This window comes from Poecilia latipinna, unplaced genomic scaffold (genome assembly GCF_001443285.1).
Source record: "Poecilia latipinna isolate Pla-1442-1.1 unplaced genomic scaffold, P_latipinna-1.0 Scaffold1608, whole genome shotgun sequence".
Taxonomy (NCBI): Eukaryota; Metazoa; Chordata; class Actinopteri; order Cyprinodontiformes; family Poeciliidae; genus Poecilia; species Poecilia latipinna.
Window position 1 is genome coordinate 15,992 of NW_015114224.1, and position 23,026 is coordinate 39,017.

At 41.2% G+C, this 23,026-nt stretch overlaps 2 protein-coding genes across 6 annotated transcripts; both read left to right on the top strand.

Moving 5' to 3' along the window:
• The first annotated feature begins 1,198 nt into the window (after positions 1 to 1,198).
• On the top strand, positions 1,199 to 11,180 carry LOC106963972 (zinc finger protein 384). 4 transcript variants are annotated; one of them, XM_015059177.1, is made up of 4 exons: positions 1,237 to 1,664; positions 2,042 to 2,158; positions 4,786 to 5,427; positions 7,534 to 11,180. In XM_015059177.1, exons 3-4 carry the CDS (start codon positions 5,211 to 5,213, stop codon positions 9,906 to 9,908), a joined length of 2,592 nt encoding a protein of 863 aa, XP_014914663.1. In that variant the 5' UTR covers positions 1,237 to 1,664; positions 2,042 to 2,158; positions 4,786 to 5,210; the 3' UTR covers positions 9,909 to 11,180. The 4 variants fall into 4 exon arrangements, with proteins under 4 accessions (XP_014914661.1, XP_014914660.1, XP_014914662.1 ...); XM_015059175.1 differs by having other exon boundaries at positions 1,199 to 1,664; positions 2,042 to 2,173; positions 4,786 to 11,180; XM_015059174.1 differs by having other exon boundaries at positions 1,199 to 1,664; positions 4,786 to 11,180.
• Positions 11,181 to 15,255: 4,075 nt separating this feature from the next.
• Positions 15,256 to 22,846, top strand: dbpb (D site albumin promoter binding protein b). Of its 2 annotated transcripts, XM_015059179.1 has the most exons (6): positions 15,256 to 16,085; positions 16,195 to 16,278; positions 16,436 to 16,717; positions 17,227 to 17,682; positions 20,414 to 20,673; positions 22,386 to 22,846. In XM_015059179.1, exons 3-6 carry the CDS (start codon positions 16,528 to 16,530, stop codon positions 22,599 to 22,601), a joined length of 1,122 nt encoding a protein of 373 aa, XP_014914665.1. In that variant the 5' UTR covers positions 15,256 to 16,085; positions 16,195 to 16,278; positions 16,436 to 16,527; the 3' UTR covers positions 22,602 to 22,846. The 2 variants fall into 2 exon arrangements, with proteins under 2 accessions (XP_014914665.1, XP_014914664.1); XM_015059178.1 differs by lacking the exon at positions 15,256 to 16,085 and having other exon boundaries at positions 16,101 to 16,278.
• Positions 22,847 to 23,026: the final 180 nt, after the last annotated feature.

The following is a 23,026-nucleotide window of genomic DNA, read 5'->3' on the forward strand; positions in this document are numbered from 1 at the left end:
GATTTTTTTTTCTTTGCACCTCAGTTGTTAAAGGTTGTTCTATTGAATAGCTAATCTCTAAACGAAGTTACGTTCAAAATACATAACAGTATACTATCAACACATTTGCCAAAAAGATTTGTTAAAAGAGATAGTATTTATAATTCAAACGGATCTGAGATTTTTTTTTTTTTAATCTCAAAGTTAGACCTAAATAAATGAAACATTTCATTTCTGTTTATGGAATAAATCTGTGAAACAATCTGTCTAAAGAAACAATACAATACAATGAAGTATATTAGCTCAGTGCTGTATCATTACAAAGATATTTTTTTATTTATACACATTGCCAGTTTATTCATCAATATGGATGGTTGATTGATGCTTAATTGGTTATGGTATAAAGGATTGACTTTTGAGAGAAGGGCTAGGCTGTATGGGTTTTTTTATTACTTTTCATTCAAATAATTTGTTTATATCAAAAGTGGGATATTTAAATGAATGAAATAAACAAACAAATAAAAACAATTTATTTTACCAATTAAACTGATGTAAATGGGTGTTTTCTAAGGCTGTTAACATTGTTGAACCTCAGCAGCAGAGGAAATTCTCAGACTCTTCACAAGTCATCAAAAAATGAAGAATTCAGTATAAATTTAAATTATTAATAAGTGTGTTCAATGAATTTGTAGTCTTACACTTATTTTGTCTGAATGCCAGGAATACCACGAGAATAAAAGACTACAATATTTATGCATTTTACACTCCTGATGAAGAAAAAGTGATTTAATGTTTTACAAAACATTAATTTGTTTTGCTTTGGTACAAAACGATTTAATGTAGTATGTGTTATGTCCCCTGGCTGGCTTAGGGGATATAAAGGCCTAGCATAAATGTACTGAATGAAGAGACAATTTGTTAGTAAAATAACCCCTTATACAATTACTGCAGAGTTTAATAAAAGAAATACTGGCATAATAAAAAATACTGTTCTGACATCAAACAAATTAATAATTAAGAATTTTCAATTTTATCTCAGAATTCAAAGAAAATGTCAGAATTGTGACTTTTTTTCTTAGAAGTCTGAGTCCCTCCATATTTGAACAAATATGTATTTAATCTGAGAACTCAATTCTCAGATTAAAGTCGGATTTTTTTTAGTAGCCCTAATACTTTTCCGTACAACTGAGATGTGATGGTTGAACCCACAAAAAACACCCAATATGCAGATTGCTTAAAGCGAAACCGAGCAGCATGAAGCCAAGCGGTGAGCCCTAAAACACCGTCCGCGAGCCCCTCTGCCGCCGCTACCCGGAAACATTACAAGGGCCGGAAAGGACCAACGTTAGGGGAGCACACGTCACTCACTTTTACCCAAAAAAATATATCACCGCCGACTGACCAAAAATTCTCCTCGGCCCTCTAAATAATAATCTAATGAGCTCCCCGCCAGCGCAGAGCGGTCGGTAACCAAATGGCGAGGAGGCTGCAGCGGTGTTCGTCGGCGTTGATTTCGAGCGTTCACCCAGCTCAGCATCAGTGAAAATGGCTCTGGCTAATGACTGGAAAACAGCACGCAGAAATGGAAGCGCACCGTAGCTAGCCAGCAGGCAGTTAGAAGAAGAAGAAGAAGGCGTGCCAGGCCTCATCCATCTACAAACTCTGCTCTGTTACTGGATGCGTAGGTAAACATTTGCTGAATATAGGTTACGCAGATGTATATGCTAGCGCTAGCATCGTCAAGTTAACGTTAGTCGGCGTGCGTTTACAATTGTGCTTAGAGAGGATGGCTAACGTTAGCAACAATGTGGCTTTTGTAAAATGCGTGTGGCTGCACATAGCCAGACACACTGAGCCGGAGTCTAACATGATGCTAAAGAGAACCGCCAAGTTTAGTTTTTCTTTTTTTCCCCTCCACTAAATGTTAGCCAATGCTGTAACAGGAGCAACCGTTATTGCTCGCGCTTGAAACTAATGTTTACATGGTGAGGCGAATGGAAAGCTGGTGTTAATTTGAGCATTTCTGGTCCATTTTTTTTCTATTTTTTTTTTTTTTTTGCAGGATTGCTGATGTGCATTAAAATGAGAGGGAGTCAGATATGCATTAGATAATCTCCCTCATCTGCCAGGGGAGCTCAAATCCCCCTCCAAGGATTCATCTATTGAATTAGAGGAAACGGTAAGATTTATAGAGGTGAGCATAAACACATTTAAAGTGAGTTAAGTCTACGGAACACGGTGAACTTGAACTATCATTTAGTGACTAAATGTTTTTTCTCTATGGTTCTTTTTGAAATTTAGTTTTTTCTTTTGTGCATATATTTAAATATTTTTATAAGGTCGAGTGTTTTTTTTTTCCCTATGGGTTTTATGTATGCGACTAATATTTTCATAAAAAGATTTTATCTGAAACATTAAAAACTACATGATGCCAAAATTATGGACGGAGGTTCAAAATTAAGATTTTTAGGGAATTACTTTTAAAGCTGTGAGAAGTTGTGACCCAAAATTACAAAAATAGCTTTAATTTAAAAATTTATTTGGATAGTATTACAAAACTGTATAAATGGTAAAAATAAGTACCAGTTAATTTACTTGTAAGAGTTGCGTTATTTAGCTTTTATGACACAATCATTACTATTTAGTGATAAACTCTGAGATCATAATGGAAATGTGAACCTTGTAAACCTACTAATCTAAACACATTCTCCCAACATCTATCTATCTATCTATCTATCTATCTATCTATCTATCTATCTATCTATCTATCTATCTATCTATCTATCTATCTATCTATCTATCGATAAAAGAGCTTGCCTCGTTAACAGGTTCACTTGTTTAAGTTGAAGGAATACAAACTAAATCTGATATTTTAATAAACAGTGTCCCATTGCTGCCACTCTTAAAGTACTAACAGGTTGCAGTTTACTTTTATTAAAATCTTTACTTAGTTTAGGCTCATCTTACAAAGTTGGAAAGCATCTAAGCTATTATTTTCTCTGCAGTTAAGAGCAAGGTTAGAAGTGGCAGACTCCATTGAGGGCCCAACTTGTTCGGACCACTGTCAAGTGGTTGCAAGTTTGCAAGTTTTTGTTCACACCCTTCAAAGTCCACAAGATGCATCATGTTGATTTCTTATGAATCCCCTCCCGCCGCAGGTGTTTTTAGTGAAGATGGACGAGAGAAACAATTTACAAGTTTGGAGCGGAAGGGAATAATAGTTGGAAAGTGGCATTTAATTTTTCAAATTATTGGAAGATTAAAAGAAAAAGAAAAAACAGAAGGTGTCATAGGGATGTTTGCCTGTTGCATAGAACTAAAACCAAGCAGGGCGAGTTCAGTGTTTTGGTCCAACAGATACGCTTTTCCACATAAACAAACACGGCCACAAAATTATGACCAATCACGCAATAGCTTTGCATGCAGAAGGGAGCAAGAATTTTACAACAGGGTTTGTGACGAGAAAGGGTGGACAATAAGAGGTGGAGAACAAAATGATGATATTTTCGTCACACAACTGCGATAGTGAGAGCCGATTTCAGCTGTTTATTCTAGTTGACTACCAGTGATTCATAGCAACTCTCTTCAACTAGTTGGCTGTCAGGATTTGTGGTAATGTAACTCAGTTATTTTGATTTGATTGCTGTCATAATCTCTCATATTCCACAAGAGAAAACTGGCTCACACGGAGCTCAGAATCACCAGCAATGGAAATGAGGTCTAATAGCTCTAAATATATTTAGAAGAAGAATTTACAATTAAAGTATATGAGTGTTTTAAGCATTTTTTTACTACCATGAGACATGCTATGAATAATTACATAGTTACAAAATAGTATTTATCACATCAGATGAAAAAGAAAGTAGACTGTGATGACATGACCACTTGTAGGTACAGAATCAGAGTACATAGCAGAGTGGCAAAGTCACTTGGATATATTTAGCATCAGTTAATATTTACCACAATTTTTTTTCTTACTTAGTTTGTGTGATAATGTTAATTTGTTATGTCCAAAATTGTCTGTGACAAAGATTTAAAACCTCTTTAATATCCATCCATTCTGCAATAAATATTCTGCATAATACTCAGTTATGTTTACCATTTGTGATTCATATCAGAAAAGATTCATCATGGGAAGATTAAATGGTCAGATAATATAGTAAGGAAGTAAAATGGGTCACTCTCTTCATTGCTTTGTTAAATATGCAAAATCTGCCTCTTTTCACACAGACGCCTACAAGGTGCACAATATTCATTCACAGAGAAAAGAAAATACCTTTGTGTTTGTAGTCGGTATGAGACCAATAATAAAAACAATTGGCATTTATACAGCTACTTTAATTGGGCACCACTCCAGCAGAACCACTCTGAGGTAAGTTATTGCAAATATAAAATGTTGAATGTTTTTTTGTTTGTTTGTTGCAGATGCTACAAAAGATCAAACTTTCACATATGGCACAAATTGTTAATTTCACTCTTGCTTCAGAAATATCAATGGGTGTGTAGATTTACTGCAACTAAAGTTTGATGGTGCAAAAATTTGTTTTTGTTCCAAATTATATTTTGTAGGAAGAGATACTTTAAAACTGTCCTGCACTGTGTTAAATTTATATTTAGTGACAGATTTAACAAATATGTATTAAACAGATTTTTTTAAATAAAGGTTACATAGTTCTCCCTGTATTTTAATGTTATTGTATATTGATGAATAATCTGTCGGTCTGCAGAAGGTGATTATTGTCTTAATATAAAGATATATAAAGCCCTTCTATGACTTTCACCCCTTTTTGACTTTTGTGTTTTCAGCTGTAGGAACTCCTTGGCTGAACATGGATGGGGAATCTTAGGTGAAGGAACACAGTTATTCTCAAAGGAGACAAGAAAACCATCATTTGAACTGGTTCCTCAATAAAAACCACTGTTAATTAATTTCTGATGCAGTTGGGTGGGACTCGTCTACCTTATATCTTTGATCATCAGTTTATCACCTCAGCTACCCCACTGAGTTTGGAAGTATAGTGTGGGCAGTGGATGATCAAGAGGGAGTGGCAGCACCAGAGATAAACAATCTGGAGAGATGAACTTTAAGCTGTCTCCAAAGTAAGAACATAGTAGCATAGTCCCACTCTTAGGGTAAAGTCTGTCTTTCACCAGTGAGTGGTGGGATTACTGTAGCCGCTCCTAGCGCTGGAGGTTTGGCATCTGCACCCCCATGTGCCAGTGAGTGGGAAATGTTCCAATTTGGAAAATACAATCTGGACATTATAGAGATGTTAAGTGGGCACCAGGCCCACCAGTTCAAAGGCCTTGGTTTAGATCGACAGCTACAGCATCAGCAGCAAGTGCAACTACACCAGCATCAACTCCAGCAGCAGCAGCAGCAGCAGGCTGAGTCTTCTGGAGCTCTTCTGTCTGGACTTGGCTTGGGCCCCCTGCAGGGGTCAAGAGGTAACGCCTTTTCTGATTCTGCCTCCATTTTTGCCAAGATGAGTGCCCCTCCTCCCCCACCTTTACAACAACAGCCTTCCTCATCTCAGACCTCTCGCTCAAAGTCAAGCAAGATGAGCAGCAGCAGCAGCAGCTCGAGTCATTCTTCAGGCTACCCGCAGTTCCTGCGCTCTTTCCACCCGTCTGAGGCAGCACTAGCACAGGAGCAGTTACACCCAAGTGTAGGCCGCTTTGAGCACTTTACAGGGGGAAGTAGCAGTAGTGGGAGTGCTGGGGGATTAGGAGGATTAGTAACATCAGCACCTCCACCCCCTCCTTTACATCCTGGCCTCTCTGTCCCCCAGGCATCACCTGGCCCCTCCTCCTCCTCTCCCTCCCCATCAACATCTGTGGCCACCTCTAACAACCCTCCTAGCAGCAGTGCAGTCAGCTCTTTGGGACACCAGTTGGTTGGAGCCCAGTCTGATGCACGGAGCCTTCACCAACAATTTAGTTGCATGTTAGCTGCTAATCAATACTTTCTTTCTGGTGTGCCTGCTAACGCTAGCTTAGAGCAATTTCTAGTTCAACAGGGAACTCATAACCACTTAGGGATTGGGTTAAGTCAGGCAGCTGGAGAGCCTAGCACTAGCCTCGCTCCACCTCCTGCTTTGCACTCCTCCCATTCACATGGCCACTCCACCCCCCAGGCCCAGCAGCCTCCCCAGCAACCTCCCCAGCAGCAGCAGCTTCCACCTCATTCCCTTTCTCATCCTCACTCTCATTCTCATCCTCACCACCCTCTCCACCCAGGCTCCCAGGCTTCATCGCTAGGTGGCTTTGACTTCCAGGGCATTCCAGTGCTTTCATCTAATCAGATAGCTTCTCTGATGCAGCAGGAAGCAGGTCTGCCCCTTCCCTTACCACTTCACTTATCTTTATCGAAGGAAGATGGTAAAGGGGAAAGCAGTGGAGGCGGAAGTAGCGGTAGTAGTAGCAGTAGTAGTAGAAGGAAAAAAGCCATGGCTGGCTATTTGCCTCAAAGAAAATCCGATAGCGGCAGTAATAGCAGTAGTGGCCATGCTCACAGTAGCAACAGTGGTAATCCAAGCACTAGTAGTAATGGAGGGCTAAGTCATGGCCAGCCCCCAGCTTTAATTGGTAGTGGGGTTGGTATTACAAATATGGGTGGAGATCCATCATCTCTTCTTGCCTCTTCATCTTCATCCTCATCTGTAGTTTCTTCTTCCTCCTCCTCTGCTCCCTCTTCCACTGCTGCCTCAGTACTGGTTACTAATGATTCTCAGCTTTCTAAATCTGATAACCAGAGCTCAATGCAACCCAACGCTTCAGAGTCTGATTCAGAGCCCATTTATAGCTGTGGAGATTGTGGCAAAAGCTTCCCTCACCTATCAAGCCTTCGCAGGCATATGCGCATGCATGAGCCAACCACAGCAGGTACTAGCAATACTGCCACTACAGGCCCCAACCCCGTTTACATTAAAACTCAGTCTGACCCAAGCCTTCCCCATTCGACCCAAGAAACTCCCCAACCCTCGTCAAATTCTTGTCCTAGCCCAGACAAAATATTTCATTGCCCTGATTGTGGCAAAGGCTTTAAGAAAAAGGGGCACCTGCTGCAACATGGAGTTATACACTCTTCAGCCCGCCCATATGGCTGCTCCACCTGCTCTCGAGCTTTTAATCGTAGAGAGTCTCTGACACGTCATGAGAAGATTCATGAGGAAAAGCCATTCCGATGTCCTGCCTGTGGTCGTGCCTTCCGAGAGAGCACCTCTCTTCTCAACCATGCTGCCTCAGGCACCTGCGGCAAGCCAGGTAGGGGACCCAAACACCGGGGCAGCAAGACAGGAACTGATGGTGAGGACAGAGTCGGGGGAGGGGGCGGAGGAGGTAACGGAGGAGGGGGAACTTATCAAAGCAATAGAGGGGTTATTTATGGGAAAACTGAGGAAGAGGATGGTATAATCATTGTGAGTGAAGGAGAACCTAAATCAGGTTTAGGATGTGATGGTCTGTTTCAATCTGGAAGGGGAGGGAATTCAAATGACAGGGACAGAACAGATGGTAAATACCCCACTGACTACTCTCGGAATCGTTACACAGGCTACCATGATGACCACCGTTCTCAAGGTAATCCATCTCCGTGCTACTCTGGTGCCTCCCCCTGTGGAAGTGGGATGGCGGGCCCAGCTCTGAGAAAGGCTCCCTTGGCCCCAACTCTGCATCCACACTCACAGAGCCACAACCAGCACCACCATCCGCAACAGCAGCCCCACCTGCCTCTTTCTTCTCTACTGGATGACTCAGAGGATGATGTCACTAGCTCTGTCAATAATGCAATCTCTGCAATAACAGCAGCTAGCAACAGCGGAAATAGAGGGGATGATAGGGGAGACATAATAGGAGGTCTGCTAGGTGGTCTTGGTTTAGGACCTCTAGGCTCACCTTCCTCCACGTCTGGCATGGATAAGAATTTCCGAAGTGGTGGGAGCCAAGAGGCTATGAGCAGCAATCCACAGAATCCTACTACCAAACCAAAACGTCCTCGCAAACCAAGAGCTAAAAAAGATCCTGCAGCTGGTGGACAGCCCCCAAAACGTAGGCAGTACACCCCCAGAATGGGGCCCAGCGGGCTCCCACGCACTCACCTTTGCAGTGTCTGTGGCAAGGGGTTTGCACGCCGCGAGACTCTGCGCAGGCACGACCGCATCCACACTGGTGAAAAACCCCATCATTGCACCATATGTGGAAAGTACTTCAGAGAGGCTTTTCACCTCAGCAAGCATCAAACAGTCCACTCTGGTGCAAAGAATTACAAATGCACAATCTGTGGGAAAGAGTTTGGTTACTCCCAGAGCCTTAGGAGGCACAGCAAACTCCACCAGAAAGGGGAGCTGGAAGAGGTACCCACAACACCAGCTCCAGAAAGCCTCAACAGCTTTAATCCAAATACTCAATGTAGCGTGGCACAGGACAGGAGCCAGAATCCAGCACCAAGCACCTCTTCCTATTACCCCTACTCTCAAGACGTCAAGCCTCAAGACTCCAACCCTCAGCAACAGCCTCCCCCCCAACCCCAGTCACAGCCTCCACCGCAGCCTCGACTCTACACCTGTGCTATATGCTGGAAATCCTACCGTCATCACTTCCAGCTAACTGCCCATCACCAGATGGTTCATGAAGGTGGGGGTGACAAGTTATTTTCCTGTGAGGTATGTGGGAAACAGTTTGCCTACTCAAATAGCCTCACTCGACACAGGCAGTCTCAGCATGGAATTACCCGAGCTGATCAGTCTAACTCCCAAGAAGGCAGCAGTGGGTCTGGAGAAAACAGAGGTGGGAGTGATGTTAATCAGTCAGCTTCTGAAAGTGAGGCTGCCACCAATGCCCTGCTTCAGATGGCTCCATCCACTGAAGGCCATGGAGGGCAGAGTCTTAGTGTTGTCACTCATAGTCACCAGCAGCCACCCCCACAACCACCAGCTGGTTACTCCCCCCTCTTTTATGATGTTGCAACAGCCCAATCCTCCACTTCCAGTGCTCCATCCTATTCTCAGCCACTCCCCCCAAACTCCACAATCATGCCCCCACAGCACCCACATTCCCCTGCTGGGGTGAAAGGAGAGCACATTTATCCAGCCGGATCCCGTAGCCGCACGCTTCACACCACTGCCCCGTTTCAGCCCCTCACTGAACTGCCCTCCACTGAACATCACCATCTGCATCACCATCATCACCTCTCCCACCATCATCCCCATCATCAGTTAGACACCCAGGCGCACCAACCATTTGAGTGCAACATTCCTCTGCCCCACGATGAAATGAGACGACACAAGAAGAAAAAAAAAAAGTCCGACAACAGAGAATGGAGGAAAAATAACTGGGAATCCCAAGATTTAGCGAGATTTGATGGAGTCAAACGGAAGAAAAAGATAAGCTGTACAATAAGAGGGCAGCAGAATAAGAAACAAGGCTCTCTTCGTTTGACGATTAAGCGAGGGGGAGGATCTGGTGGTGGTGGGTATAGGCTTATCAACACTGGAGGAATGAAAGTACAGATCCTGTCATCTCTCCAAGTTCCAGTGAAACGGTTCGGATGTCCCATATGCCCCAATTCCGTATTTTCCCGCAAAGCAGGGCTGCTGATCCACATGGCAGTTAAACACCCACGAAAGGCCTTGAGCGATCAGGATCGGCTGAGGTGCAGAGTGTGTGGGAAGCAGTCTCACAGGCCTTTGACAGCCTTCATCCATCGAGCCTCCCATCGTGCCAGAGGGACTTTCTCCTGCCGTCACTGCTCCACTCGCTTCTGGAACGCTACACTTCTTCACAGGCACAAAGCGTCCTGCCGCCGCAGGGCTAAAAGACTGCAAAGAGGAGATGCTAAGAGGCTGAAGCTTTCGAAGAGACCCGGAGAAAGACAGACACACGACAGTCATGAGGAAATGCCATTCTTACAAGAACCGTACAGATATTGATCCTGGCGTCTGAAAGAAATGGCAAACAAGAGGGATTTTTGTTGTTCAGTTCTAAAATAGAAAAGAGAGAGGTAAATAAGGGACTGGCAAAGGCATCTACTGCCTTTAGGAGAATTCGCCTCTTTTTCTGTTGCATCTACTCTATTAGAATGAGTGTGTTAACAACTACTGTAGAACATTATATTAAATATCACCAGAGATTCTTCCAGGTTATATTGGAAGATGTTCAAAGGTGTTTTCAAAGACGTGACTGTTTCCATAGGATCATAAATTAACCCCTTAAGTGCATTGACACTATGCTTGGCTGACACTGTGCAGTTATCTAGACAAGTTAGGTGAAATGACCTGCTAATGTATCTTCCCCTTCCACAACTAAAGTTCCCTGCTACACCTCTTGCTGTATGATAACGTCTCTGCTGTGTATTTTGTCTTGTTGTTGTTCACTTAGAGGCTCTGAGGAGTTTTTTATGTAAAGTGCATTTATTAGGAATAGGGACATGGGGACAAAAACCTTTTTTTTTTTTGTTAATAGTATGTCAGTGCATGTTTGTTCTATGGTCAAGTTTTTTGCTGAGGTTGTTAAAACACTCTTGCAGTATGTGATGGTTTATTCAGTATATCCCCAAAGGTTTGTAGTGTAAAGTTGATTTGAGATTTGCCCCTATATTCCTTAGTGATTTAATCACATATAGATGAAATGTAAGTTTCTGGTAATTAGCATTACAGTAATCCCTCTCCTGCCAAAATGAAGAAGCCTTGCTTACGGTGTTCACTTTACGTTGTTTATTTGAGGATATTCCTAGCTTTTATACCACAGGATTAAAAACAGGTTAAACAAATCGACTGTAACATGTTAATCTCATGTTATTTGTATGCTCTTTTTAGCAGTGATTATTTTTACAGTACTTCTTCAAAGTGTGTTTAAAAACAAGGACCTATCATGATAAACAAATGTAATGTATTTGTATGTAACCTAATCAGTCTTCATGCCAGTCTTCTACTTACCCCCTTATACGTTTGAGTTGTTTGCTGATCTGCAATCAAGTTTTCACCGTCAAACCTTGTTTTTTTTTTTTGTTCAACTCAATCTGATGAATTACATTTTTAAGAACATCGTGTCACTTTATCCACATATGAAATGTTCATACCCGTCAAGTTTTTTGTTTTCTTAAAAAAAAAAAATTCTAGTTTTAGTAGATTTCTATCACATTATTTACTGAGAAGTCAGTAGTTGATTATATTTCAGCAATGAATAAACCTTAAGTGTAATCATTTGTTTCTCTTTTATTTCATATCAGTAACATACAAGCAATAGAGTATAGTACAAGAAAAAGAGTGAACCTTATCCAAAGTTAGCAATTCATTGAGTGAACCAAAGTCTTTCAGGATGCAGTTCTATAACAACAAATTTCATTGTGTCAATTGCTTGAGGATATTTAATGGTTTTCAATAATCAACTTTAACACTGTCCATCCAGTCAGGCACTTTCTACACCAGCCTAACCCTTGTAGGGGGTTTGGTTGCTTCCATGTTCAGTGGATGGGAGGTCCAAAGAGTTTTTCAGGAAATATAAATATTACCCTGGAACAACAAAAAGCCCTTTTATTGAATCACTGTGCCAGTGCAGCAGGGAATGGAGGTGGCTCTGCTGGGGTGTTAAAGTCCAGGTTGTTTTGATGCCTGGCTTCAGCTGGTCTTCATTGTTGGCTCTGGTATCTGGTCTATTAGGCAATAAATAGAGAGAGTTCAGGTCAGGTGGCTTCCCTGCTTATCAGCTTACCACACTTGTTTTTTTCTTAACTTTTCATTAACACAATTGGATACTTCAGGCTGTGAACAACTTATTTAGAAATGACATTTTGCTGTTTATTATTTTAAAGTCAGTCCTGCGAAGGGTTGTGTGGGCTATAGCAAACCAAATACTTCTGTATGAAAGCTTCAGAACTGACCAGTGGTTGAATATATATTGATCTATGTGTGAAGAATTAGTAAACTATGGGCTTATTTCTTTGAATTGAACTAATATAATAAATTTGATTTTCACATTTTTTCACTCCTTTAGCTGCTCTCACTCGTGGCGCCACAAGATGGCAGTAAGCAACTCGCTATAGTGATCTTGGCCTGGTGGGGATGAGTGGGGCGGTCACATGGATGAAACTGTGATAGGAGAGGTCTGGTGAGGTTGGGTGTTGGATCAAGTATGTGAATGATGTGGCTGTTTTTGTTTACTACAGGATTAATACCTCACAGTAACCAAAGTAATCTAGCAGCCGTGTAAAAGTTATTTTTTAAAAATTAAATGACGTAAAGTTTGAGCTTTCTTCTGATGTACATTTGGAGCAGTAAAGCAGAGTTTGGGATTTATTTTGCTTGTACTTTTAAACATATGTGATTGATACATTTTAATGTGAGGTTCACTGATCATCAATCAATAAGGGACATTGTTGATCTGGGATAAGTGGAATCAACAATCTTACTGCCTAACGTGTTGACGCACTGTTATTAGTTATCCGTACAACAGCCATGAAATGCATTGCTATGTTGCCATGTTTAATCTTCTTGAACCTCTGCATGAGTCAGGAGGAAGACAGGTGAATTCCTGTGGCGCGCTTTGTTTTCGCACGCGCTTTGCAATGTACAGTAGACGAGACAAACCCTCGCGCTCTCTTCCCTCTCCTCTCTCTGGTCTCACGCGGCAGTAGCATGCACGCGGGGGGGAATCCAAGCGGGCGGGTTTGTTCGACCTATTTCTGGCCAATGGCTCTCTCTCCGGGGGCGGGGTAACCGCTGGATTAGGCCAATCAGAGCCCGGAGCGCGAGCGGACAAGGCTCGCTCTTCGCGTGTCTCACCCACGTGAGCTGGAACAGCTATTGTACGCCGGCAGGCAACGTGCAGAAGCGTTCCTCTCTCCTGAAAAAAACAGCACACTCACGTTTTCCGTGGATTACAAGGGAAACTGGAAAAGTCGTGCAATTGTGACCAACCATTATAAAGACGGGAAACCTAATTGAACTAGAATAGACCGAGGCTCAATTCTGTAGGTTTTACAATGCAAAAAATAAATATACGTTTATAAATATTAATGTTTTTGATATGTATTATTCAAAGTTCACACTAACTAAAAAAAAGCATGTACCCATAATAAAACTGATTTCAAATATTCTGTTGCTGTAACGAGAATTAAAAAGAAAAAATACGAAAACAAAACGAAGTCATACTGTCTAGATCAGTCAGACAAAACAAACTGTATGGCAAGCTAATTTAGCATATAATAGCTTGATTAAGCTCTACAGTGCAACATGTTCAAATATTATGGTGACATAGTGTCACCTATGTCCATTTATTTTAGTTCTGATACCTCTTGAGCCAGGTGACTCATGAATTGATGACATTACTATCCCTGGTCAGATGAAAATAACTCAAAGTGACCTCCTCGTGTTTATTATTTGTTGGTCATTAAAGCACGTTTTCACAGTAAACTATGAGCAGAATATAGAAAACTGGTTTAGATTGTCAGTTGTTAAAATGGGAATCAAACTTCCCTCAGTCAGACGTGGACAAACTCAGGCAAAGTTGGTAGAAAATGTCCTGGGATAGAGGTTACAATTTAGTAACATGAACTTGACCACGAAACAACCAAAATTACAAAAGTACAGACTGGCAAAAGGCTAAAATGAGCACCACCCTCTGGTATAAAATGGTGGTATGAATTGGTGAATTGGCTGAGAGCCTGCATCAAGTTTATATACTGCAATAGAGACTTTTAGTACCGGTTTTAAAACCAATATTTTGTAGTCAAATCCAAATCTGATCAAGACTTGGACAAAAGTCTTGATCGGAGCAATGCATTATTCTGAAATAATATTCCATCCCGCATATGACAGAATGTCCAAATGCAATGTTTACAATTATGAAACTATTACATTGAACATGAACAGATGTCAAATAATACTCCTTCAAGTTAAAGATACTTGTGTCTTCGTGCATGTTGGCAAAGATGACTTTTGATATCTCTGTTTTGAAACATTGCTTTCTGAAAAATAAGCAAACAAATTTGAAAGAATTTTATTTCTGGGATTATAAGGTGCCACCAAAACATATGATTTAATCTCCTCCAGGCCTGTTGACCTTATGAAGGTGTGATTTCTGTGTGCTCTAAGTCTGAAGAGAGAAAAATGTAGAGAACCCTGACTGACAAGGAGGGACTAAGAACCAATATCATGCGAGAGCTCAGTAAAATTATTAACTTCATGTTGTTGTTTTTTTCATTATTTAATATTTGAGTTCCAGCCAGCTTTGTTTGTTTTGCCTCTGTGTACCAGAAACCCAGATGATCGGACTGAATTACTTACTGTCCATGATTCCAAAGATAGGAACAATGCCTGTGCCAGACAAAGCTGGTGTCTTTCTGATGAGACGATCTTGTAGTCAGATTGAATTAACATGCAGAGGGTCCATATTCACTTACGTCAGGTAGTTAGAAACCCAAATTGTCTGTGAGAACTTCAGTTTACTTTTCAGAGACATGCACATTTATAAATAAAGTCAAATATTTCATCCTCTAGTGATACTCCAAGCTTTTAATCTGTTCCCTTCAGATTTTTTTCTTTAACTAATAGTTAAAATGGTTTGTTTTATGTTTAATGTCTTTATTTAATTAATCATGTTGGTGAGATTTTAATAGATTACCTACTTTATTAACAGTGAGTTTCAATATAAATATTCAGTTTCCATCTTGTGTCAGTAAATTTTTTATATTTTAATATATTGATCACAATCTTTTCTAAGTGTGCAACTAAGACTCCCTGTGAAAAATATGTAAACATAATGGCCTTTCAATCTCCACACCACAGGTCTTTAGAGTACCCAAAGTACAAGTAGCAGTACTTCAAAATACTTCAGTAGCAGTAAAAAGTAACTACCCAACATATTACTCAAGTAAGAGTAAAAGATTATCTGGTTAAAAGTCAACTCAAGCATTGAGTAACTGATCAAAAAATGTGATTAAATATATAAAAATGGCATCATCAGACAAAACTGTTATGTCAAAATGACTACAAAATAACAGATTCAGGTTTTTCCAAACTAATACTTACCGTCGGTAATTCTGTGTTGTACAACAGGGTGAAGTACTTCCAGTGCTAAATGGCCCGGCAGACTCAGCAGCTAAAAAAGAACATAAGAAAAACAAACCTTGTACACAAACAAGAAATCTCACTTTAACTTTAGCTGTATGCGTGTCTGTTTCTCACTCGGTTTTTTTCTTAATTTGTTGAAGTTACTCACAGTGGGTAGAGTATCCAGAAATCTTGCTCAAGTAAGAATAGAGATATAAAAATATTACTCAAGTCAAAGTAAAAAGTACAGTGTGGTAAAACTAATCGAGAAAGTAATGTTTTTCCAAGTATAATGTAACTTACTACCCACCTCTGCTCTAAGCCATATTTCAAGAATATAATTGACTATTAAGTGGTTAAGTACATTAGTACGAAAGGGTTTCTAAGAAATGGAAACAAAACGGACAGAAATTGGCAGGAGTGATGAAATGACCCTGAGGCCAGGGGGAAGTTTGTTTTGATTTTATGTCACAACAACCTGCCATACACAGCCTGCTCTCCTCGAGGTGCGCACGAGGGTAGGTGTGTCTCATAAATAAATGAGTGATCTAGCCAAATCCGCGGCTACGCCCCTCTCGCCTGTTCCGCGAGGCGTGACGTCACGTGAACTGCCCGTGTCCGTTCCAGCTGAGCGCGAGAGGCAGAGGACGATCGGACGTGGACGTCGCGCGGCCCCAACGCAGATCCCAGCCCGTGCGCCCGTGACTGCATCCACCGGATGAGGAAAAAAAAAACAGTAGAGACAGAAAGAAGAAACGAGCCGCCCTCCTCCTCCTCCTCCGCCTGCTCCTCCTCCTCCCCCCCGCTGACGGACAGCAGAGCGCCACAGCAGAGAGGACAAGCAGCAACACAACTTGTCATCTGACCAACACAGAGCTATTCCTTTGACCGCTGCTGCTTCTTGTTTGTTTTTCTACATGCACTCTTTTCCTACGAGGTTATTCTTGCTGTAACGGCGGAAGGATTTTTGTTGTTGTTGTTGTTGTTTGGTTTTTGTTTTGGGATTTATTTATTTTTTCCGAGTCCAGGACGAGAAATTCGGGATACCGCTTCGCAGTTGTGAGTTGTGACATTTTGTTTTGCCTCCGCTGTGCGGTTTTATTGCTCTTTTATAGACGGTATCAGCCTGACTGTCCCTCTCACTGCAACGTCTCGATCTACTCTACAGTTTAATAACATCCAATAACAATGGAGTACTTTGAAGAGAATTTTTATACAAGGAAATAAGGATCTCTATAGCAACAACTGCAAGGTAAATAGTTTCACCTCATTAATAATGTCTTATGTGTATTTTACACAGTGTAACTGTGATTTGAAAGCTATTTTATTCATCATGAATTCATCTTAAATCAAGTTTTCTCTCTCTGTGTGTCCATCACCTTTCACCCCTCCTGCATACAAACAAACAGCCCGCCAGTATACTTGTCCTATTGGTAGGTTCTCTGGTCAGATTGCCTCAGTACTTCAGGTGCAACCCCCCCTCCCTTCCCTCCAGTCCAGGATGTCCAGGCAACTCTCCCAGCTTCCGACCCCTGACCTGCCAGCTGGTGCAAGCCCACACTTTGGGAGTTGTACTCAGCCTGCAGGCTCCCTCACTGGGGGCCACGTTAACTCCATAGCCGGTTTAAAGTCCCTCCTGCAGCAACCCATGAAGGGAGACCACCGGCTGAAGAATCCTTGTGACTCAAAAGGTGAGGAACTTTGTCTGTCTTTGTGTTATGCCAGTTCCACCCATTTTTGTTGTAGTATCACCTTGAAGCAGTTGATTCACTCACAAAGCTTCACACCCCAGTCTCATGTGCCAGCACACATGACTGGGATGACTTCTCCATGACCCTCATGAGTATTCTCCTGGATTATAAACCCGGCTGCAGTTTAAAGTTAGGATCCAGATTACAATGGAGTTGTTGAGATGTTTCACCTTAAGCTGCTCTGCACAATGCACACAAGCACCTTCTTTGCCAGACAGAAGTACAGTCATTGTGAGATTTGTTCAGGAACTTGTTTTCATGTTCTTGTAGCAAATTATACTGCAGTTCGACTACCATCTGGTCCATCTGGGCGTTTGTGTTTATGATTGTGTAACAGAGATTTGGAGAATAAGTGCATCCACCTGCCATTCTGAGTAGCTTTTGCATGCATTTGTAATCAAAATCTCTAAAACAAACATTTTTTTGTTGTTGCTTTTCTTCTATGGCAGACAAAGACAGGCTGGACCTAGACGAGGATTCTTTGGGAGTGTGCTCCATGAGGAATGGCAATGGGATAGTCAGCAACAACAGCAGTAACAGCTGTGGAGGTGGCAGTGCTGGAGGAAATGGCGGCTCGGGCTTCAACCAGTTCCTGGGACCTCTCATGTGGGATCGCACCCTGCCGGCAGACGGCGGGCTCTTTCAGCTCCAGTACATGGACTTGGAGGAGTTTCTGACCGAGAACGGAATGGGGAGCATGCACAACAACAACAGCTCCAGCTCGGCCCAGATCCCCTCACAGAGCTCCCAGTCGGCCGTGCCCAACCAGAGCTCCCAGTGCCTACCGCCCTCATCGCCGCCTGGATCTTTGTCCTCATCACCCTCTTCCTCGTCTTCGCCATCTCTCATTGGCCTGGAGGTGGCCCAGCCGCAGAGTCAAGGAGGAGGAAGCGACTGTCTACATGGTGAGTTGGTGGTTATTGGAAAAAAAAGATAAAAGTTGTGATTTGTTTGAGTTTGCAATTTTATTCCCACATGATTTCCATGCAAGCATCCATAAATATCAGCATGTTTGGAAACATGACTGAACGCAAGTGAAGTTTTTATATTATACAAATATTTTGTACTTTTATGCAATAGCAGAACTATTGCCAAAATGACCCTCATTAATATTTAAAAAGTGTGCAATTTTTTTTGTTTATTGCAATGGTTATCACAAAATATAACAATCAAATTTTATCTCCATATCGCCCATTTATTCACGCCATTTTTCACACAAATGGTTTGTGAAGACCATTCATAAATGGTCTTCACAAACCATTTGTGATCTGCTATCTTCCATAGCAGATCTCCCATCTGATACTTCCATACCTTCCATCTGCTATGGAAGGTATGGAAGTATCTTCCATTGCAGCAGCGATGGAAGATACTTCAACACAGCTTTTAATAGTTTACAAGCTTAAAAGGACAAAATGTCCCACGCTACTGATTTCAGTTTATTTAATGGTCGCTTAAATGCAGCCAAGGCTATGTAGTGTCTGTCATTTGGTTCTTCTTTGAGTTTAAACAAATAGCAGTGACAAAGCATTTTTCTGTGGTCTGGGGTCACAGTGAAGGCATGAGATAGAGTCACATGGCCCTAAAGGCAAAATCTAATTTAAACATAAACTACAGGATTTAGGTTCCTAGTGAAAAGTTGGTTGAGTTTTTGGGGGAAGCTGTAAGACCACCGAGGGATAGTACTCAAGAAAACTCTTTGGCTTTTTTGATGAGTCAACTCCACAGCAGTGACGAGAGGCTTTGCTGTAGCTTGGAATGTGATCTATGTACAGCAGTGTACAGTGCGATCAGCAAGCTCCCTCTCTCAGCCAATAATTGATGTGCATCAGGGTCAAAACACTGCCGGGTGAGGGAAAGACACAGTGAGAGCAGTGTGCAGAGTGTTTGCAGTGGTGCGTCTTTAATCTCTCCCTGCTTCACACGCCACGGCCATGTGCACGCGTCGGTACACGTGAAGAGGATGGGAGTATTGCAGTGAGGGAACTAGAGGCAGGGCCAGGCCGAGACGGAGGAGGAGCCCCGCAGAGAGGAGGGGGAGGAACAGAGCAACAGGAAGAGTTTCCTTCCCTGTGCTGCTGGGCTGTTTTTGCATTACCACGATTATTTACAAGTGTAAAGTGTTATTAGAGAAGACTGTAGGGATTGTGTGGAAGATCACCAAACTGACTAGCTTTTAATTGCTTTATAAGTTAAAAAAAAGAGGCTTCTGTCATTGTTAGAATGCTGTTGTACAAGTTCTATAGAGTTTTTTTTATCCATCACATCTCCTCTAGATAAAAAAATCCAGATATTGACTATCAGAACATGTGAGTAACAGAGCGCACCAAAACTAGTTTGCACATCATCCAGCATCAGAGCCACCCAGAACAAAGGGCACGCAGTTCAAGAAAACCTTCTACCAGGTGGTTGGGCTAACTGGTTCCTGATGTTGGGCTGCTGAAGCATGGCACAAGCAGTCTAGCTCTCCTGCTGTAAAGTGATGGTAATCCTGCCGATTGGGCAATATGGTCATTGTTTTACTGTGATTAAGGCGTTGGCATTTTTGAACACCGAGATTAGAAGTAAACAGTACGCACCTTGTATAAAACTATGCCCTCATATCACCAGCATATTGTACTGGCACAGTGTACAATAGATATGTGGTTTCACATGGTTAACAGGTAGTTATGGTTAGACTCTTAGAAAAACATATTTTTGTACAGAGATAGTTAAATCAGTGTATATATTTGTGCACCCATTGGGGTAAAGTAACCAGTTGTGGGCCTAAAGTTGGTTGGGGTTAGTGTATGGCCCTTTATTGGCCCCATCTAAAGAAAGAGATTTTAAGAAGGGAGGGGGGTGGTTATATAACACTTCCATTTGTAAATCTTTCTTTTGACCTAAGTTTTATTACAATATAACGGTTATTGCCTTGATAACTGATTTGATTATTTGACTCAGATCGATCAGGTTAATTTGTTGTTGTGGTTATAGTTTACACAGCGGAACAAATACACACAGTACGACTCTTGGTAGGCAGTTTGTATAGTTGTTAAGTTATATGAACACGAGTTTGTTTTTAATCTCCAAAACAAAAACAAAAAAACATTTCTAAAATTATACCCATTTCGTGTTATTCTAAAAGTTAGTAAGATGTATATTATGTTATATAATAGTGTTTTTTTTATTCGTGAAGTTTTTGTAAATAATTCAGGTACTCTGAAAAACGTGCGCACCTTTTCATGAAGGCTGTGTGGAAAAAGCTCACCTCTAAATCAGCTGCAGGCTCAGGAATGTTTGCAAGTCTGTGGCACTGAGAAGAGCAGCTCTCTGCTGCCCTCTGGTGGCCATCATGACGATGTTCACATCTTTTAAATGTTTACCACTAGAAAAATCATCTCAGTGTGAGTACTTATTTTAACTACATTTGCTCAGATTGTGCCGATTTCCAGTTTTCACCAATTTCAAAATTAAACTTTAGCATAGCAAATGAAAAACATGCTGCTATTTTTTTTTTTTCATGGAACTAGAAGCTTTGAATCTAAATCTAAATTAAAAGAATGACAACACTGTCACCACTGGCCAGTTTATTCACTTTAACCTCTGTAGGATTATTGTTCATTAATTAACTTAATTCATCTTCTCCTTTATTTCCAGGTGGTCAGACGAGTATGAACGATTCCTGCGAATCACCTTCTTCCTCCTCTTCCTCGTCCTGTCCTCCTTTGCTGACGCCCACGGGAAGCGGACCGGATGCGATTGGAATGTTTGAGATGGATCAGTCAGACATGGCCATGTCCAGCACCTCTGGAGAGCAAGACTTTGACCCCAGAAGGCATTCCTTCAGCGAGGAAGAGCTGAAACCACAGCCTATGATCAAAAAGGCACGCAAGATCCTGGTGCCTGATAACATGAAGGTGAGTCCAGAAAGAAAACTCAGATTCTCTTGTTTTTGTTTCTTTATTGGATGTTAGGTTAGAGGCAAAATGAAAAAGGAGAACAAATTTCAATCAACTTCTGCAGGATTTTGCTGATTGTTTGTTAAATGCACATGAAAATGAGCTTTCTGGGGTTATCGATGACATTTCAAGAGACCAAAATCTGCACATTGGATTTTCACTGGACAGACGCCCTCTGCTCAATAGACAAATGAGGAAATAACACTTTTAGCCGTGATTCACTTTTAAATGAATCACAAACTAACCTGTGATACAAATGAGTAACACAGTGCAGAAATAACTGACCTTCATAACAGATTATTCAGAAAAAGGCACACAGAGATCTCTGCTCATATTTAACAAATAAGTGTGAAGTTCAGAAATGTTGCCTTTACAGAAAACTGCAAAAGTTTGTTTAGCTGATAATCTGTTCTGTATATGTTTTAGCTTTAAGAATACATGTTATTTTATGGATAAAAGGTAAATTAGCGTAGCACCAAGAATCACTCGATTTCCAGAAACCCCAAAATCTTTTTCCGATTAGTAAACACGTAGGTTCCAACAAGACTCCTTAATGTGAAAGTTTTTACTACATTTACCATAGACTGTTAGCTATTTTGTTACTTATATTAGTTATTTTGTTGGCTATCTTTAGTGTTAAGAATGTGTAAGCACAGAGATGTAGGAAATTGTGTTTTCTACTGTGTTTCTGAGGTTCATTCTGGCTGCGAGACAGCGAGAGAGAGCAAGACCTTCAGCAGATTCTAAATGTAGAATGTAAAGTCTGCAGTCATTTGTCAAAAACGGTTAAATCCTGTTATTCAGAAACTGTTCTGACACACAGTGTGACGTCTCTACTATAAATAATCATTAACGCTTAATGCATGGAGAGTATTTTGAAAGATTTTGCTGTACCTTATTGTATTATAATTCTTCCAGAAAATTTGAAATTGGCCAAAATCGGTAAAAGGAAAGACGTTTGGTTGAGTATATAGTTTCACTACATCACAGTGGTCATCAGCTCTGATCCACTGGTCCCACAATCTTGCATGTTTTAGATACAATTTATATGATTGCATTCGTTTTTTTTAACCATTGAGTCAACTTTTGCAGAAACCTGATAATAACTCAATGATTTAAATGAGGCACATGGCAACAAGAAAACATCTAAAAATGATTAACACTGAGCTGAACTGAGAGCTTTCAATGTTACGGTTCTTTGGTGACCTTCTGGATGAGCCATTGGCTCCACCTTGAAGTTATTCTGATTGGCCAGCCACTCCTGGTGCATGTTTATGTTGTGGATAGTGACTGTCATTGTGGTTCAGTGGAGTCCTAGCTCCCTAGAAATGGCTTTCTAGGCTTATCCAGTATATCAGGACATGATGTGTTGCTTTTTGAGATATCTTAATTGATTCCTATTTTATCAGGGTAAGTGAAATCGAACCAAAAAATGCTTTTGGTTCGAAATCATGTTAATTCATGATTTTACCACGAGGGGAAATTATTTTTACACAAGTTTCACTAATTAATTAAAGAAATATGTTTGTCAGAACAAGCAAAAAAACAGAAGAACTTTGTAAGGGGGAAAACTGTAGATCCTTGTCTTCAAGTTTTCATTTGTGTTTGTTGGTGAAAGCTCACTCACATGCTAAAACCACCAAATGTCCTTCCTGTGTTTGTTCCCCTAGGACGAGAAGTACTGGACCAGGAGGTACAAAAACAATGAGGCGGCAAAGCGTTCCCGGGACGCTCGCCGCCTGAAGGAGAACCAGATTTCGGTGCGGGCCGCCTACCTGGAACGAGAGAACGCCGCCCTCCGACAGGAAGTGGCTGAGATGCGGAAAGAACTGGGCCGCTGCCGCAACATCCTTAGTAAATACGAGAACCGTCTGGGCGACCAGTGATGGAGGAAAAATCAGGAAGAGGAGACAAATGAAACTTGAGACTCCAAATTACCGGGATGGTTTGACGGACTCAATGAGTTGAAAATCATAAAGAGAAGGACACTGACGATTAAAACGATGAATGTATAAGTCAAGGAAAAGGGTTGTGTACTGAAGCTCAGGTGTCTTGTTTTGTTGAGCTATTAAAAGTGATTGATGGAGAGAGAGAGTAATTTAACTGATTAAAAAAAAGATGTGACTTTTAAGGGTTTTGTTATTGGAGAATTGTATATTTTTATAATACTTAAGAAAAATTTAGAGGGAGAGCAAATGCAGAGAATAATTTTGTATATTTTCTACATGTTTTGGACACAGAGATGCAGAGAAGCCATGGTGAACATCATTTTCTTTTAGATGAGTCTGGAGTTGTCAGCCATTGATGCTTT

Coding starts and splice junctions, on each gene's coding strand:
- LOC106963972 (XM_015059175.1), top strand. CDS start 5,211: ATGTTCCAATTTGGAAAATACAATCTGGACATTATAGAGATGTTAAGT.
- dbpb (XM_015059179.1), top strand. CDS start 16,528: ATGTCCAGGCAACTCTCCCAGCTTCCGACCCCTGACCTGCCAGCTGGT. Junction 17,683..20,413: donor AGGAAGCGACTGTCTACATG/GTGAGTTGGTGG, acceptor CTTTATTTCCAG/GTGGTCAGACGAGTATGAAC. Junction 20,674..22,385: donor TGGTGCCTGATAACATGAAG/GTGAGTCCAGAA, acceptor TTGTTCCCCTAG/GACGAGAAGTACTGGACCAG.